Source organism: Desmodus rotundus, chromosome 11 (assembly GCF_022682495.2).
Source record: "Desmodus rotundus isolate HL8 chromosome 11, HLdesRot8A.1, whole genome shotgun sequence".
Classification (NCBI taxonomy): Eukaryota; Metazoa; Chordata; class Mammalia; order Chiroptera; family Phyllostomidae; genus Desmodus; species Desmodus rotundus.
In genome coordinates, this window is record NC_071397.1 from 79058686 (window position 1) to 79075807 (window position 17122).

The following is a 17122-nucleotide window of genomic DNA, read 5'->3' on the forward strand; positions in this document are numbered from 1 at the left end:
CAAATAATAGTTATGTTAAACTATAGGTTCAAGTGTTTCAATTGAACTAAATTCAGAAAACATATTAAACGTATCTTTAGACATATTTTTCATATTTCAAAATGATAAAAATAATCAGAATCCTGGTCCGTGCTGAAATTACATCTTAAATGAATCATTATATTTACAACTTAAAGAGAGTCTTAGCCACTGATTTATTTTAAGAAATTTTAAAAAAGAATTCTAAATATCTAAGTAATACTACTAAATTAATCTATATCAAAAAGCTATTAAAATGAATGATCGAACAAATAGTTACCTATTCCCTCTAATCTAAAAGGCAAGATAGCATACACAGTTATAAATAGCACAAATTTCCCTAAAAGTCCTAACTGTGATGAGAATTCAATTGGGATAAGACTAAAACCAGAGGTCCTGGAAGCAAGCTAGAATCATGTTAGATGGTGCCTTCCATGATCTCAGCAGGAGACCCTGATTAAATTTGAGTATTCTGAAATAAATGAGGCTGGCCATTTCAACCGCTGGGAGCCGAAAACAAGATCTGTTTCAGATAATGCCAGGTGATGCTTTGTCTCCGTAGACTATGTTTCTCATTCCAGAGGAACCGACAGACAGAGAAGGAGCAGTTACTCTTGCTAGAGAAGTGAACTCAGGTAAACGGTATGTAGCGTGCTCACACCTCATAAATCTAATCAGCAGGGCTTACCTATCACATCTCCTTGCTCATGAATCATCATTCCCAGATCTTTAAATATTTCATTAATATCCATAATATCAGCCTAAGAGAAAAAGTCACATATTATTATAATCAGAAATTCAATCTCCAATCCACCATGCATAGAGAATACATAAATTAATAATTATAAATTATTTGGGGGAAAATAAAAATACCCCAAACCACCAGGCATAGAGAATACATAAATTTTAGAAACATCATAAAAGTATTTAACTATAGGCAATCCCAAGTAGAGCTTGATTAATAGTAACCAGTCTCTGAAATAAGTTTGTGATATTAAAAACATCAAGCAAGGCAGGATGGAAAGGAAGGATCTACATTAGGAAAGGGCTGTGGTTACTAAGTTTATGTTACATAATCTCATTTGTCTTGTTACCAGAAACATTAGTTTTGCTATTTTCTCACAATGGTATAAAATATTCTAGTTGTGACATATTCCTAGTAAAAATGAATACATACATAAATTTGACAACTTAAAAGAATAAAACATTAGGTGTAAATTTAAAGCCTCACATTAATACATTTGAATATGCAATGGAATACTGATGGATAAAAAAATTATAAAATTTCTTTTCTTCAATCTATGATAACTATTATATTTGCCCAATTAAACAGTAAAGCTTAAATACTTTACTCAGGAGGGGTGGGGCCTGTGTCTTAGTTTCTCCACCTGTAATGCGGCAATGACAATGTCACGGTTAACCACGTCACAGAGATTTCATGAGAACTAAACGCGACAATGAACACGCAGAGCTTATCACGCAGGACTCGGCACGTGGACGCCCTCAATAAACTGCAGCTGTTGTTGGCTATTAGTAGCCCACCTTCTAGGGAGCCGGCAGGTGCCATAAGCACTAATGCTTCAGATTTCTTTGATGCCACACGCACACTAAAGTGAAATAAAATACTTTTAAAGCCCCTGTAAAAGTTATCATTCATGCAGGTGAGATGTGTATCATGTGCCGAGGAGGCCCTCTAGACTCCCTGAACAGACAGTTATCTCTAGGCTGCTATTTTTCTCAATGTTAAGGTGACCTAACATGACTTAACAGAATTCAAAAAAACAAAAAAAAGCATGGAAGAAAGTATCTTCTCTCATCCCAGGACAAATTCTGAAGAGATTTTTTTTAAAGGAATCATTCTAATTTCTATGAGAAATGCCACCAAATCGATATATTTACTTGGTTTCCTTTCTCGACCCCGCTCACAACACTAGCTGAGCACCTGGAGGACAAAGTCACTGGGGACAGAGCGGCAGTCCAACTCTACAATGTAAAGCTTACCTCGAGCTGCCTAATAGAAGACTCTCTCTCGTGGATAAGGCGGAGGTCATCCTCTGTAATTTCGTCATCCTGTACTTGCACTTGAGGTTGAGTTTGGCTAATAAAAAGAAAAGAATATGGAGAAAAGAAAGGCTGTATTAAAACAATAGGACTTCCTCCCTATTTAATAAATACTAAATGGAACATTTTTTCCAAGTCAGAGAATAGCTCAGGTTCTAAGAATATAACAAAAATATTAATCAACTCTTACTCATATTTCATGCCATTGATACTGTTTTTTAGTTATGATTTAATTATTGGAAAGCTATATTTGGCAGCTGAGTATTTCTTGTTGGTTGACTAAAACTTCACACAAGGGAATACTCTAGGTCAAATAATAATTAAGCAATAATATTTATGTGGACAAATAATTATACAATATTATTCCTGTATTGGAATACTTAATATATTTATGTATTTTTATAATAAATATTGACAAAATTTTCTTCAAATTTATTATTTGTTTTCGATTTATAAGTAACTTAGGATAGCATGATGTAATATACTGAAAGCTTTAATTCTGTTCTAGGGACCATAGTGTGTAAAATGTATTTGAATAAGTATCTTTTGACCTGTATAATGTTTTATACTTCTTACCTTTCCCACGATACAAGGTTCCTTTCCTTTGAGCTTTCCTCAGGAAAACCACCCTGAATAAGTTAGTAACATATTAGAATGAGAAGGGAAAAAGAAAAAACACACAAAAATCACATTTCCCCTTATAACAATCTAGACTGATTTACATAATCTTGTGAATATATATGTAGAGCAAAAAATGTTTTGTTCTAATATTTTAGCTCAAATACTTCAAGTAATAATGAAATTATACCTTAAGATGACAAGGATGGCATTCACTAAATACTCCCAAGAGCCAAATAATAAATTATTTAATTAAAATGTAACATAATCCTGGAAACTCTACATTAAGGAACAAGAAAACAAACTCATAGTTTCTAAGGGAATTTTAAATTAGACTGAGTCAAAATTCCACTCTAAATTATCCTTTCACTTATTTTCTCCAGGTTATATTTCTCCATATGAATGTTCTTCAGTATTTGTATGATGTATTCAGTTTGTTCATTTCTACCTTCCTACAACCTAGGAGTAAAATGCTCTCTTATACTAGCATGAACACTAAGTAACACCTTCAAGTTCAAGTAAATGTGGGAATATTACTTAGGATTTGACCCCTAATCTTTTCTGACAAAATATTTCTATACTTTTAATATCTGTAATCTTTTATTTCATGACATGGACAAAATAACCACAGTAATATATAACCATATAACTATCAACCTTCTTAAAAACTGGCCAGAAACACTTGAAAATTACTCAAATATTGATTTCCAAGATAGTCACAGGTCTTTATGACTTACAATGCATGCCCAAGTCATCTTTTACAGGATCCCCACAAAATATTATGCTCATTTCCCCAATGCCTTTTCGAATACTTACAGATACTCTGGAACTGGCTCTCACTCGAGCAACAAACTCTTTCTCTTTCTCAGCAGCTTGCCTCTGGACCTTTTGAAAGTTTGTCAGTGACGTTGTGAACTCGGCCACTAAGCGATCCTTCTGGATTTTCCTTTGACGCTGGAGCAAAGGGGGATAAAAACCTTCTAGAATCAAGCTGTGAAGTTCTACAAAATCTGTAAAAGTTGTTTCACCGTGAGCTGGCTCTTTATTTAATAACTGAAATTCTTACTCACTCTCCAATTACAGGGCCTTACTGATAGACTCTCAATAACATTTTGACAATATGTTCAAATACTGTATAAATTTATCTTGAGGCAAAAAGTCCATAGTGCTGAATTTCTTACCTTAAATTTTCACTTTATAATCTGGGTTACTTTAAGAGTAGTTCTTCTTTTTCTTTCTTTCTTTCTTTTTTTTTAGGGAAATAAAACCTTACCCTCTTACCTACTTAATAATGTCCACTACGTAAGTAAGGAAATAAATACATGCCCCTAGGAAATCTCACATCTTGAATGAGTGTGCATGTTATATGAAGTCAGTTCTGGAAGGCCAGGAAACAATTACACAGGAGGCATTATCTGAGCACTTACTTAATTATGGGTCAGGGAAAATGCACAGAAATAATTTTTGCTTTATTGAACCACAGGATATTACCTGGGCAATTAAATACAGTTTTGTGTTCTGTGAACTAATCTCAAATAGAATTCCCCACCCCCATGCCCCACCCCGATACTTCCTTTCTAGAGTAACAGTTCAAAGATCTCATAATACATTCGATTCCTTTTATATTCAATATATCAACAATGTGTTTTAAAGCTTCATACCTGTTCACTGGGGGTGGTGGGCAGAGATCCAAACTCTTTAATGTACTTGTCTGTTTCTTTGGCTAGTTGGTTAGTATACTGCTGCTTCTGTTGCCTAAAGTGAGAAAACACGCAATATAGAGGAAGAACTAATATATTTCCCTAAGCTACAACTCTGCCATTTGAATCAACCCTGATGAATAGTTTTATAAAAATCACTATCTTCTAGAGTGGCTCCAAATTTCTCTATGAAAATAATTTTTTCAGGTTCTATTCTTTGATAAATATTGAGCAAATATTACATGGAGAGGTAACATTACAGTGCAGGTAACCAAACTTTGAGAAATAACTGTCAGTAGCCATTTAGAAAGAAAGATGACTCAAGCCACTCAAGACTGTGAGATATCTGATGTTTGAGATGTTGCGGGTAGGGGGGGCCTTTTGTCTGCATCCCACAACTGGGAGGTCATTAGTAAGTGAAGAGGATTTGTCGCCTTGAGCTTTGCCCTGTTCTCAGGGTACATCTGGCCTCTCACAGTTTTATATTGTACAGAAAAGTACAATATAAATTATAGGTAAGTACAAATTCTGCAAATTGTGTTGCATAAAAAATCATGAATGATTACTGTCTATCTTTTAATTTCTTCATTTCTTTCCTTCCAGATCTAATGTTGTCTGGCATATCACTTATCATGCGTATGTTACTTGAAATCTGTAGCTATAACTTCATTGAACTAAGATTTAAAACTCAGGTTCAGAGTGATGTTGGGCAAATCATCAAACCCCTAATAGACAGGTTTTCCTTATAAGCAAAATGAAAATAGGTCTTTCGATTTACCTCACTGCGATTTTATAAGGTTCAGATGAGAAAATGTGTAAAAACATTTCTAAAATCTTTAACACCACAAAGTATTATTGCTGTTCTAATGGTATATTAATTTAGTTAAACATGTATTATATAACCTTATTGTAACATTTTTTTAAAAAAACAGATAAATGCTTTCTGAAATTCAAGTATGTAGGTATAAGCTTTTGAGGAAGAGTTCGTATTGGATGTGGACCAGATCTAAACCATATAAAAATCTGGTCACTGTAGCACTGTAGCTATGGGAAGTAAATCATACACACAGAGAAGCTTAGAGTACTAAAAGCTGTCAAATAACTAAAGAAGTTCTGCTTTGAGAGAGTAAGCCTAATCTTTAAAAAAACTGCCTCCTTTGGACAGGGAAAAACTTACACAAAAGCTTGGTACAAATAAGGGAGCAGAAATACCTTATTAATTTTCCCTTGTTTTCTCCAGTAAACATAAGACTACACACTATCAAAAAATATAACAATAGTTATTTTTCCCATTTTTTTCTTTTTTTTTTTTGTTTAAATACTTACAGTTGCTGCCTCAATTCAGGTGAATCTTGAGGTGTTCCAAGTTGATTCAGAGTCCTCTGTATTTCCACAGCTATTATGATAGAAAACAAATGTGTAATTGTTACAGATGCTACGGCAACAGAAAATAAGTTAGAAATTAATATAAGCAATTTGGCAGTTAGAAAAAGATAGAAAAATAAAGATAAATATAGAAAACAGTTAAAAAGAAATAAGTGGTATATTTGAATCTAGAGATAATGAATTAATTTTCAAGGAGAAGCTGTGTGGGGGCATTAACATATGAAATTGCAGTTATGACCCAAAAGTAGTATATTCTCCCATCTCCCAACAGAACATTTAGCACAACAGCACAGACTTTCATTTAAAAACTGTGAGAAAAATAATTGTAGCAATTGCATAATTTCATTGAAATATACAGTAAATGAAGTATAGTTAATAAACGAGGAAGGAATAACAAAATTAGAAAAAATTACTTTTCGATTATGTCTGTTAATAAGTGATTCAAGCAAGGATCATCAAAGGATGCTAAATCCTCAGGATATTCACAGGACCTCAAATTATCACCAGAGATGACATTAATTATAAAAGAGCTAATAACTTCATCATAAATTTGTAACAAGACAAATAATCAAATTTAGCACCATCAATGGTACCAACTAGTACAATGAGGGTCCTGACAATACAACAATAAAGTCAAAATATGATCTATGTATTTTCCTTGCCAAAATATTTAACCCTCAACTAATCATAAGAAAGAAGTCAGGCCAATCGAGATTGTGGGATAATCTACAAAACAACTGGCCTGACTTAACATGTCAAAGTCACAAAAGGAGAAAAAGGGAAAGCAGGAGAGCTTTCTAAGTTAAAAAACAGCAAAGCCCCAAATAATAAAACATACAAAAGGTAATATGATTTTTGACTAGTTTCTAAATTAGAAAAAAATGCTATAAAAATTGCGGGCACAATTAAAGAATTTGAATTTAAAATCTTAATTTGGAGTGAGAGATATTAAATAAATGTTTAAAAATAAGGCAATAACTAGCCCTGACCAGTGGGGCTCAGCTAGTTGGGTGTTGGCCTCAAACAAAAGTCCACCAGAGTTCAATTCCTGGGCTTATGGGTTCAGTCCCCAGTCAGGGTGTGTGCAAGAGGCAACCGACTGGTTTCTCTCTCACATCTCTACTTCTCTCCCTCACTTTCTCTCTCCCCCATCTCCAAGATAAATGATATATCTTTAAAAAAAAGTCAACAATTGTTGAACCCAGGTGAAGGGTATATAAAAAAATTCACTGTACTATACTTTCACTTTTCTGAAAAATACTTAAAATTAAAAACAGGGAGTTTAAAATTCATACTGAGCTTATACACCAGAAGTGTAGGACCACTGCAATTGTTTTTAAACAAAGGCTCTTTACAAAGGGCAGGGTCCCATAGTCTTATGCCTGAGTGTACACAAATAAAACGCCAAGTATAAATAAGCTGAGAGTCCATCTCAAGGTAAGGGACCCATGTTTTCAAGAACTAGAGAAAACTAACTCAACCCACCTGTTCTTTTCATTAAAAATAAGTGGTTTACTTATGTAGCTTAAATGCTTTTAAATAGTCGTTATTTATTTATGGGATCAAGGGAATGACTGTATTCCAAAAGACAGTACAACTTCTGTTCACTGAGGATGACGTAATGAACACTGCTTTCAAGTCAAAGCTGAAAAACAGCAATGCTGAAGAGGAATCAGAGAGCGTATAGCAATTGTTAACCATTCAGCTAGTCTCAAAGGAATCTCTTTTTGCCTTTATTTTGGCAGATTTTTCTTTTGTAGGGTAGAGAATTCTTGTTTGCTGTTTTTAACTTATGGTTTCCTGTCACATTGCTCAGAAATGCCACCGAACACCTGACAAGCTGCAAGTGGTGAGGCCTTTCCTATCTCCATCTAACTGGCCCGTTTGTGGGGTGCAGAAGATGAACAGCCTTGGTGGCTGGCTGGCAGAAGCCCGTTCAGATAGTGACTCCACCGAAATGCTCTTCAAAACATGCTATTTGCTAGAACAGATCATCACAATCTCTGGCACCTTGTACAAACCTGCTGATATGATAAGTACTTTGCTCTATCCTAAAAAAACAGAAAACATGAGAAGGATTTTGCTTTCAACTGCACATAAGAGTAATGAGCCTTAACAGTTTTATCTTAGTTTATATATGCTCATATCTCTGCAATACAAGCCAGTTTTCTAGGATGTTGGTCATCTCCTCCTGTAGGACACTACACTAGCCCAACACATTGCTTATATCTGTCTATAGAATGTGAAAAGCAAAAAGCAACATGTACTTAGGGGCCTTGGAAGGATGTTGCTATGCCAGCAGGCAGAAGATAAACTCCATGCAAATATGGGGCTTTGAGTAAAGAATCTTGGTCCCTTAATCTGTCTGGATTATTGACATAATTCTGCAAAGTAAATGACAAACTGCTTTTTATTTTAGAGTCTAATACTAATAAGGAACAGTGCTTGGTGAGAATTATGCTGCTGTAACCCATTTCACTCAGTGCCCCAAGAGGTTGCCAGCTTGGGCTTCCACTCCACAAAAGCAAAGGCTACGCAGCTAGTTCAAGTGGTAGTGGTACAAGCAGCTCTACGACACGGCTTTAGTGACCCAGTCGATCCAATGGTAACTCAAGTGCCCGTGTATTATTAGGATGCTGTATAAAACCAGTCTCAAGTCCCAACAGAAAAATAACCCATAGGAGTCCCTTAGAATCTTGAGGCAAAATCATGCTGTCTTTGGCAAACCCATGATGTTATCCTTTTGAGGAATAGTTCCCTGATCTTGCTACTGAGCCCAGGATTAAGAGCAAACAATGGTCACTAGGCAATCAAGTGACTGGAGCTGCCCACTGCACACGAGGTGTGACATAACCTCGTTGGTGTATCTCTTACTATATCTGTTCCATGTATGTCAGTCAACCTGTCCCCAATCCCAATTCCTATAGCACTTGTTCAACGGGATAATCAACTGGCAATGGAGGATTAAAAGCCTTATATAGGCTCACCAACTCGGACTTCCCCTTACTCAGACTACGTGCTTGCGGGCAATGCCATATACCACTCTGCAGCAAGAGCAACCAAGAGTGAGTGTGTGCTATGACGCTGTTCTTGGAGGTATCAGCCAGCCACCTGGTGGCAAGATGATTACACTGCTTCCACCATGGGGGAGGGGGCAGAATTGTATATTCACTGAAATAGCACCACAGATCACCCCAAGTTTCCACCAGCTTCCCGGTCCATATGTAGTCACAATCACAGTATTCCACACACCAGTGCTTCTGAGCAAGACAGTCACTTCGCAAAGAAAAAATTAACGCATCTTCGAGGACAATGGGATTCACTGCCCCACTGTACTCCAGTATCTAGAACCTGCTGGGCTTCCCGAATGTTTAACGGCTTGCTGAAGACTCAGTGATGGTGTTGCTTGGGAGAAAATATCTCGGAAAGCCGTCCTACAGGATCTTTATGCTCTCAAGGGACAACCACTCCAGGGTGCTCCTGTTTCACCCACAGCCAGATGGGAAAGTTAGATCTGGGAAGGGGTGAAACTGAAGAGAAATGTTTCACGTTTATACCAAATCACCCATTGGCAAATTTTCTTCCATCTCTGGTGGTGACTGAGAGACAATACCCAAGTAAGAACCATAACCAGGTCTTCACCTGAGCAGAGGCTGAGATTGCATCTGCCCACCTGGTGCCAGGAGAGGACGATGTCATCGACTGAGGTAATCACTGATGGGAAGTACAGCTATGCCAACTCATGCCAACGTGAGGAGAACAACTAACTAAATCTAGGAGAGGAGCTTCCAGGAATGAGCTGATAGTGCCATCTTTAATCATGAAAGTTAGCCTCACACAGAATGTGAGCAGGAACAACGGGGACCCTGGTTTGAAAGTCTAGGTTACTCCAAACAGCCAAGATGCTGGATGGAAACATAAGGAACATGGAATAACTACCCAAGGAGAAAAGTGTTAATACTAACGGCACCCTTTTCTCTCGCTGTAGAGCAGCAGTTAAAGACAGAGAGAGCAAGCGAGAGCACGAGAGAGAGACTTCTAGGTAGACGACAAACAGGACGGTGATGGGGAAAAACTGACCACCACTCCCAGTTTCTCCCACGTCAGGTCTAACGGGTTTCAATTCATCATCTAGCCTGGGGTGTTTCATGGGGCGGTCATATTCAATTTTAAGTGGCATATGCCCAACTTTAAAGAAAACGCTTGAAACATGAAAATTAGGGAGCAAATTCTTTATACAATCATAAAGTTTCTTGAAGAAAAATTTAGCTAAGACATGGAGGTTGGATTAAATCAAGGTGCACGTCTGCAAGAGCACAATGAAGAAATTATTTTTATATTATTCACAATTTGGAATTATTTGCACCATTACTTCTAAAGAGGTGACTTTAGAGAATATATTATGTTTTTTTCCATAAAGTCAAGAGAACACTATTTCCTATACATCCAAAAAGAAGTGCACTGCTATCTATTCCCTCGAAACCAAAAGAGTGGCCTTTCTGATGCTTCACAGCTTGACTACCGAGGACCCATGCTGTTCCACATGGGTCTGACGCCATCTAGTGGGCTACTTAAACAGTGCTTTATAGCAAAACACCCCCACACATGCACATATACATTTTAGTCATGAAACTGTAGGCAGCAGTTGGTATCAAAGGCTATGTAATGTGACAACCTGTCCGAGTTCACCACCAGGGAATGGAAGGACACTGTCTGACCGTGCAAGTGGCAGGCGATGGGGGAAGCCAGGCACATAGAGCACCTTCAAAGAACTGTCTCCAAAGAACTGAGACTAGAATACAGCTATCTTCTCTTTTAGCACAAAACATCACTGTTGCTCAACCCAAAATAATTCAGAGATGTAAGAGCCAATCAAAAAAATGATTGGTAAAATCCTTGGACAAGTGGCTTTAAGATTCTGACTCAGTCTCACACACATATCTTAAGGATGAAGAAGTAAAGTTTAATGCTGACCAGGAAGCAGCCTCATTTGGAAACCTGACCTCTCTTCTTCCTGGCTGCTGACCTTGGCCACTTTACCTACTCTCTCCAAGCTATAGTTGCCTTGAGAGTCAGAAGGAGAAAAACTCACGTCCTTCTCAGATGTCATGAACGTCAGCTGACAACAACGTAGGTGAGCACCTGGTCCCGGATACATAAGAACTCAGTAAATGAGCGCTAACAGTCCAGACTGCTTTACGTTGTTCTCCCGAAGCCAGAAATGAAGAACATTCTTACTCACATTATTAACCAATCTTTTGGGGGGAGCACTAAAACTTAATTTCTGATATAAGAATTTTAGGGATAATAATAAATATCAATTGACACAAGATAGTTTTATCCCATATTTAGGAGGGAAGAGTCAGCCACCTGACAAGCAGCGCTTACATACAAGTGATATGACTGAAACTCACCTAGAGAAAAACAAATATTAAAAGAAACAAACCCTGCTTTAGACTCAACTCTTTTCTCACCTATCAAACCCTCTACCTGTTCTAAACAATGGCTTGGAGTATTACAGGAGACGTTATGTACGAAAACTGGTGAGTTGACTACAATGAGAGAATTGAGGGGTTGGGTTCCTTAAAGGTACAAGGCGCATGGGACAGTGTACCACAAGAAAACACGGTATCAGCTGGCTGCAAGCAAGTATAAACGTACAAAGGTTCTAAGGAAAAAAACAGGTAACCTTGGTCTATTTTGCATGTCAAGAAAAACCAAGAAAAGTGTGTTATAACTCTAAAAAGCACATCACAAGTGGAGACACTCCCTGGAGAATCTGAAAGAAAGCTACCAAAATAATTACGCGCTTTTTTCCAACAGGCTATCTCACGCTCTGTCCTGTGACCCAAACAGGGGGCTTATCTTCTTTGTGGGCAAAAGCACTGACACAAATTGTGGGGGGAAGAAGGGGTGGCGAGAACAATGAAGGACCTTCCAAAGCGTTAGTGTTGAGTGGACAGGTGCCCCTGGAAGCCAGGCCCACTGGAGGTGGGCTGTGCTCGCCCTCCCGGCACTCGGAGGCACATCCCGCTTTCACGAGGCAACCTCTAACTTAGAACCATTTAATTTTAACTTTCTCATTGGGTTTCTTCCCAGATACTTCAAAGGCAGACAGGAATAGAAGTTAACAAAGTGGAAATTTAGGGCATTTTAAACTTTTTGCAGCTTAATAAAGAGTTAAACCTGAAGGCACAGTTATGAAAAATAAAGTACAAAAACAAGTCATTTGACAACTATATGTAAACAATACTTCAGATTCCTAACGTGGCCAGAAGAACACTGCACGCCCTCTCTCAGCAAAGACATTCTGTCCTGACAGTTCGTCACACGGACCACCCCAGTTCACCTGTGCTGGGAGTCCAGACTCAGAAGGCGCAGAGGCCCAGAGGAGGCTGTGGCCCCTTGAGAGGGTGAGTTGTGTGAGCTGCGACCACGGGCACGAGCTTGCGAAGCCGGCTCCAAACCTGACTCTGAAAGGTAACTCTTCTCCAGGATTCTCTCACTGCCTCTTAAGTCATATGTTTAAAAAAGCCAATGCGTTGTTACCAGGTTCTTGGAAACAAAGCTGTGTGGTCACTGGTGTCTCTATTCTATGGTTCTTAAAGAAAAAAAAAAAAAAAGACAACCTGTGTGAAGTCTGGAGTTACGGAACAGACCTTTGCTCTAAGCAAAATTAGGTTTTTGAAAATTCGAGAATACAAAATGGCAGAACTGCACTTTTTTCCCTCTTCAAGGTTGTTTTGTATGTGTAGCTTAAAGACATGTGAGTTTTCAACAGTTTTGTTTTAAAAACTGGACAGCTTATGATGGTAAAGCATTTATTTTATCACATTTTATCAAAAACAGTTGTTCTCGGTTTGCTTATGTAGAGTCCTGCCTTGTTTATTTTTATTTATGACAGAATGTATTAAATCTGTTTTGTAGTTTTAAAATTTAAAACAATCCTTAAAAAAAAGGATCTCGAAATGGGGGTGGTGTTAAGGAGAAGCCTCACTCCTTCGGGTTCCCCGGCCCTCCTGGCCCCCCCTTGGCCCTCCTCCCGCTGAGCGTTTCTCCTGACGGATGGATGGCCTGGCTCCTCCCCTCAGCCCCCAAAGCAGCCGAGTGCTGGCACCTCAGAAGTTCCCCTCCAGTTCACATGGCAGTGATCCCCCCACCGCCACCTCAGTCCTGACTCCTGATCAGTTCTGTCGGCCCAGTCATGGCTGCTCAGAGGTTGCTAAAACCCTGAAAATGGATTTCTGCTTCCTACAGGACCATGGTGGATGTTTGTTTCTGAATCTTCCCTCTTCTTCCCTCCTCAAGCCATACAGAACAACGAGGGAGGAAAAAGAGAAAATGCACCGAAGTTACATTTTTAGAGACATTAAGACAACAACAACAAAAAAATTCTCAAAAATGTACATGAGGCCAAGAATAATAGGAAAGAGCAGGTCCCGAGCAGGAAGCACATGTTTGGGGTGGGGAGTAAGGGGAAATTTCACAGAGCAGAATGGTGGAGGCAGAGCTCCAAGACGGCAGCAAGTATCCACTTCCAGAAGGTGATGGTCGTGCGCTGAGCAGGACCAGGAGCAGGGCTGAGAAGGAACTGGGTACTCTGTACTCTGCTGGGGGAGGGGGGAGAGGGGGCTCGAACCACACTCGGGGGCCCAATCTCTGAAGGCACCACCTTTCTCTAGGATAAAACAGACTCCTTAGAAAGAGGTGGCTATGCATCTTGGGGACATCAGGACTGGAGGGGAAAGCCCTCCTACACCAGGCTGGGTTCTGAGAGGCAGAGGGGAAGGAAAGACTGCCTCAGGGAAAGACAGAGAGAAAGGGGACCTTGAGCAGAGAGACTGGGCACTTCCCCTCCACAGCACTCTCCTGCCAGGGAAATCAAATTCACTCTACTGAACAACAGTAACAACAAAAAGAGATGAGATATAATAACACACAAAAATATATTTAAAATTATGGAAAAGAATAGCAAACTCCCTACAAAGAAAATAGCGGAAAAAAAATGTTGTTACAAAGCAGGTAAGGTAAAAATTATAAGCCAAAACAGAACCACAATTTTTTTTTTAACTCAATGAGGCAACTGAAATTTTAAAAGAAGATCACAAAAAAATTCATAGACGAGATGGCCAGATAATAGGTGAAGTGGAAACCAGAGGACCCAGGAAATAAAGAGCAAGGGAAATTCAGGAGTGAAGACTAAGTGACAAGGACAGACGCAAGCGCAGGAGCCCATGATCACTGCCCATGATGAGGCCGCCCTCCACCCACTTTCTGAGGGTTTTAGCTCCAGGCCCAACGTCACTCTCAACTTGTTTCACTTCTTGATTTCAGTCACACGTCCATGACCCTTCCACTATCCTGGCCTCAGTCCTTTGCACGTTTCTCCGCAAATGATCTTGTCCTCTACCCTACTGCAGTCACACACTCCAAGATCACACCAAATGCCTCCTCATTACCAAGAGCTCTAATGCTTCCACGTTAGTTTCGTGCACGCCACTTAGAAATCACCACCTCCCGTGTGCCAGCTCACACCCACTGGCGCCTTGACTCCAGCAAGCCTGTGGCCCACCAGGACCTAGCACCCTGTGGTCCTACCACTTTCCCCCACACAACCTCCTCCCTCCCCGACCTCCACTGGCCTCCTGACCCAGCTTACACCCCAGTCAGTCATCACCACTCTCTTGCATGTTTTCTCAAGTCCCTCACTCTACTCATCGCCACCACCTGACAAATCCGAAACTCTGGTTGAGCCTAGCACTGCACCACCTCTGTTACATGAATGTGCCATATGTCACTTAACCAAACATCTGTTAACGGATACTTCATCCTAAATTGTATGTTTAAAAGTTGGAGAACTTACAACCTCCTCCCCAAACAAATCCTTCTGAGTCCTAAATAGATAAAAAAAAAGTGTGATGCTGATGAAATGACACAATTCGCACGTCTGTTTCCACACTCCATTTATTCAAACGCTCAAAACCTTTGTCCGACACAGAGTAGAGTCTGAGCCCTTACAATGGTCGGAAAGGCCCCACTCAGCCCACCCGCAGCCCCTACTCTCTGTGCCTCCTATACGCCGGGCTCCTGACCACTACTCTAGCACCCCAGGCAGATGTCCGCTCAGGGCCCTCTAGCAGCTCTTGCCCCATCTAGAACATTCTTTCCCCACATACGGAAGGATACGTTCCCTCGCTTCCTTTAAATATTTGTTCAACTACCATCTCACCATTAAGGCCTTACTATCCTGGCTCCTCGTGTACCTCATTTATAAATGTAATCCCCTCTCCAGAATACCCAATCCCCACTGGTTCGTTTTCATCATTGTTGCTTTTCATGACAGTTGACATCTTTCCCCAATAGACTACATAATTTATTTTATGTCTGTCTTCTCTCACTAAAGGTTAAAAGGCAGGTATTTTGTTTATTTTATTGACTGACCACAGCATCCAGACAGTGCCTAGGACATCACAGGTACTTAAGAAGTCCTCGTAGAATGAATGCAAAAGTCAAATGCCTTAGTAATGCCTTACTAAAATATAAGACATGATCCAAATGCACACTGCTATGTGGATCAGACGGTCCTGGAGTCAAATACCAGCCTCCCCACTTAACAGCTGTATGAACTTAAGCAAGTAACCACTTGGGATCTGAATTTTCTCACCTGACAGAGTGAGTGGGAAGAGCAAATAACAATGTGCAAACAATAGATACAAAATACCAACTATAAGGCACAGAGTATCAGTTAATAAAATATACTTATATATCTTCCAGAAAGAGATTTTTGAATAAAGCAGGTTGTATACACAGGCAGTATTACGCAAATAAAATCACTGGATGGATGTGGGCCTTCCGCCCAGCTCTCCTCCCACACTCCCAGCAGTCCTCTGGGTATGCAAAATGAGCAGGCCTCAGCGGAATTTTTAGCTACAGGCTTCCACACTTCCAGTGGGAATCCCCGTGGACTTTCAATGACATGAAAACCGAACTGCCCCAGGGAAGTAGACGGCCACCCTTCAGACAGGTAACATGCTACTGCTCTGATGGTTTCTTCAAGTGATGACCGTGATGAAGACACTACACCAAGGAGGAAGACTGGAAAAACAAACGTGCTCACAGAACACTATTTTGTATGAACTTTTGGGTTCTTCCAAATCAATTAATAGGCAAACTAATTCATTAGTGCTTTAAGACAAAAAAAAAAAACACAAAAAACCCAGTTTGGAGTATCAAAGGAAATTACTCTTTAATGAAAAATGTTGCTCAGTCTTTAGTGAAAAACAACAGAAAGTCATCAAAGAGATGAAGATAACTGTTGCAGCCTCTTTCTCCTGGCAGCCCTTCTACTACTGGAAGCAGGAATCCTAGCTGCCCTCTAGGCGAAGTGTTCCCAGTACTTTCAAAATGCTGCTTGCATCAATGTATCACAACGTGAGCTCTTCACCCTTCTCATTCCTCCTTGTCTCTTTCCATTGTTCACATTCAAGACTGTTTCCTTTTAAGAAGAGAATCCACCACAAGAGAACGTGCCTCTCCTTTACCATTTCTTTATATGCCTTGTTTCCCTTTCATCAAGGTAATTTTACACGGCAGTCCCCGTACCTGAGAGCTTCCCATCTTACTACACTCATTCCTTCCTTCCAGTGTCACACCTTGGAATCCTAAAGTTTTCTGTTCTAGCCTTTGTCAACCAACAATCCCTAATAGTCTCTGTATGTAAAGCCCTTGAGGAATATAATTATGCATAAAGACATGATTCCCTGCCACAGAAGACATTATAGACCAGGTAACAACAAAAAGTTGGCACTTAAAGAAATATATAAAGAATAAAAGTTGAAATACACACACACACAAAACCCATAAGCCAACATCTTATTATAAAATGAGTGAGAGAAGATTGCTGCCATAAGGCCAAAGGAAAGAAAAACAAACATGTATCCAATGGCTACTACCCCACTTCTTAAAAACAGACAAATGTAATTTAAATACACTGAATAAGCTACTTGAGGGCATTCACTACCATTCTACTGAGGGCTGAGGAAGCCGGGCACTGCTCCTATACTACAGACAGAGCTGCGAAATGACATTATTTTCTCTCAGGGAGCTGACAATTTAGTAGGGAATGCAAAAAAAAATCAGTAAATCGTTGTAGTAGTTTAATTTAGTAACAAAAGGCCCTGGCTAGTGTAGCTCAGTGGATTGAGGCTAGTCTGCGAACCAAAAGGTCACCGGTTCGATACCTGGTCAGGGCACATGCCTGGGTTGCAGGCCAGGTCTCTGTTTAGGGGTATGTGAGAGGCAACCTATTGCTGTATCTCTCATACATCAATGTTTCTCTC

General features: G+C 39.6%; 1 protein-coding gene across 3 annotated transcripts in view; it reads right to left on the reverse strand.

The window, feature by feature from the left end:
• The window catches only part of STX7 (syntaxin 7), a 36868-nt gene that overhangs the window by 5696 nt on the left and 14050 nt on the right, over positions 1-17122 (reverse strand). For all 3 annotated transcript variants that reach the window (XM_045188775.3, XM_024551879.4, XM_071219716.1), the window contains exons 3-8: positions 5724-5793; positions 4359-4452; positions 3514-3651; positions 2656-2708; positions 2020-2116; positions 707-779 (exon numbers count right to left, since the gene is read on the reverse strand). In XM_045188775.3, the coding sequence (XP_045044710.1) occupies positions 707-779; positions 2020-2116; positions 2656-2708; positions 3514-3651; positions 4359-4452; positions 5724-5793 (525 nt within the window). The remainder of the gene's footprint in view (positions 1-706; positions 780-2019; positions 2117-2655; positions 2709-3513; positions 3652-4358; positions 4453-5723; positions 5794-17122) is intronic.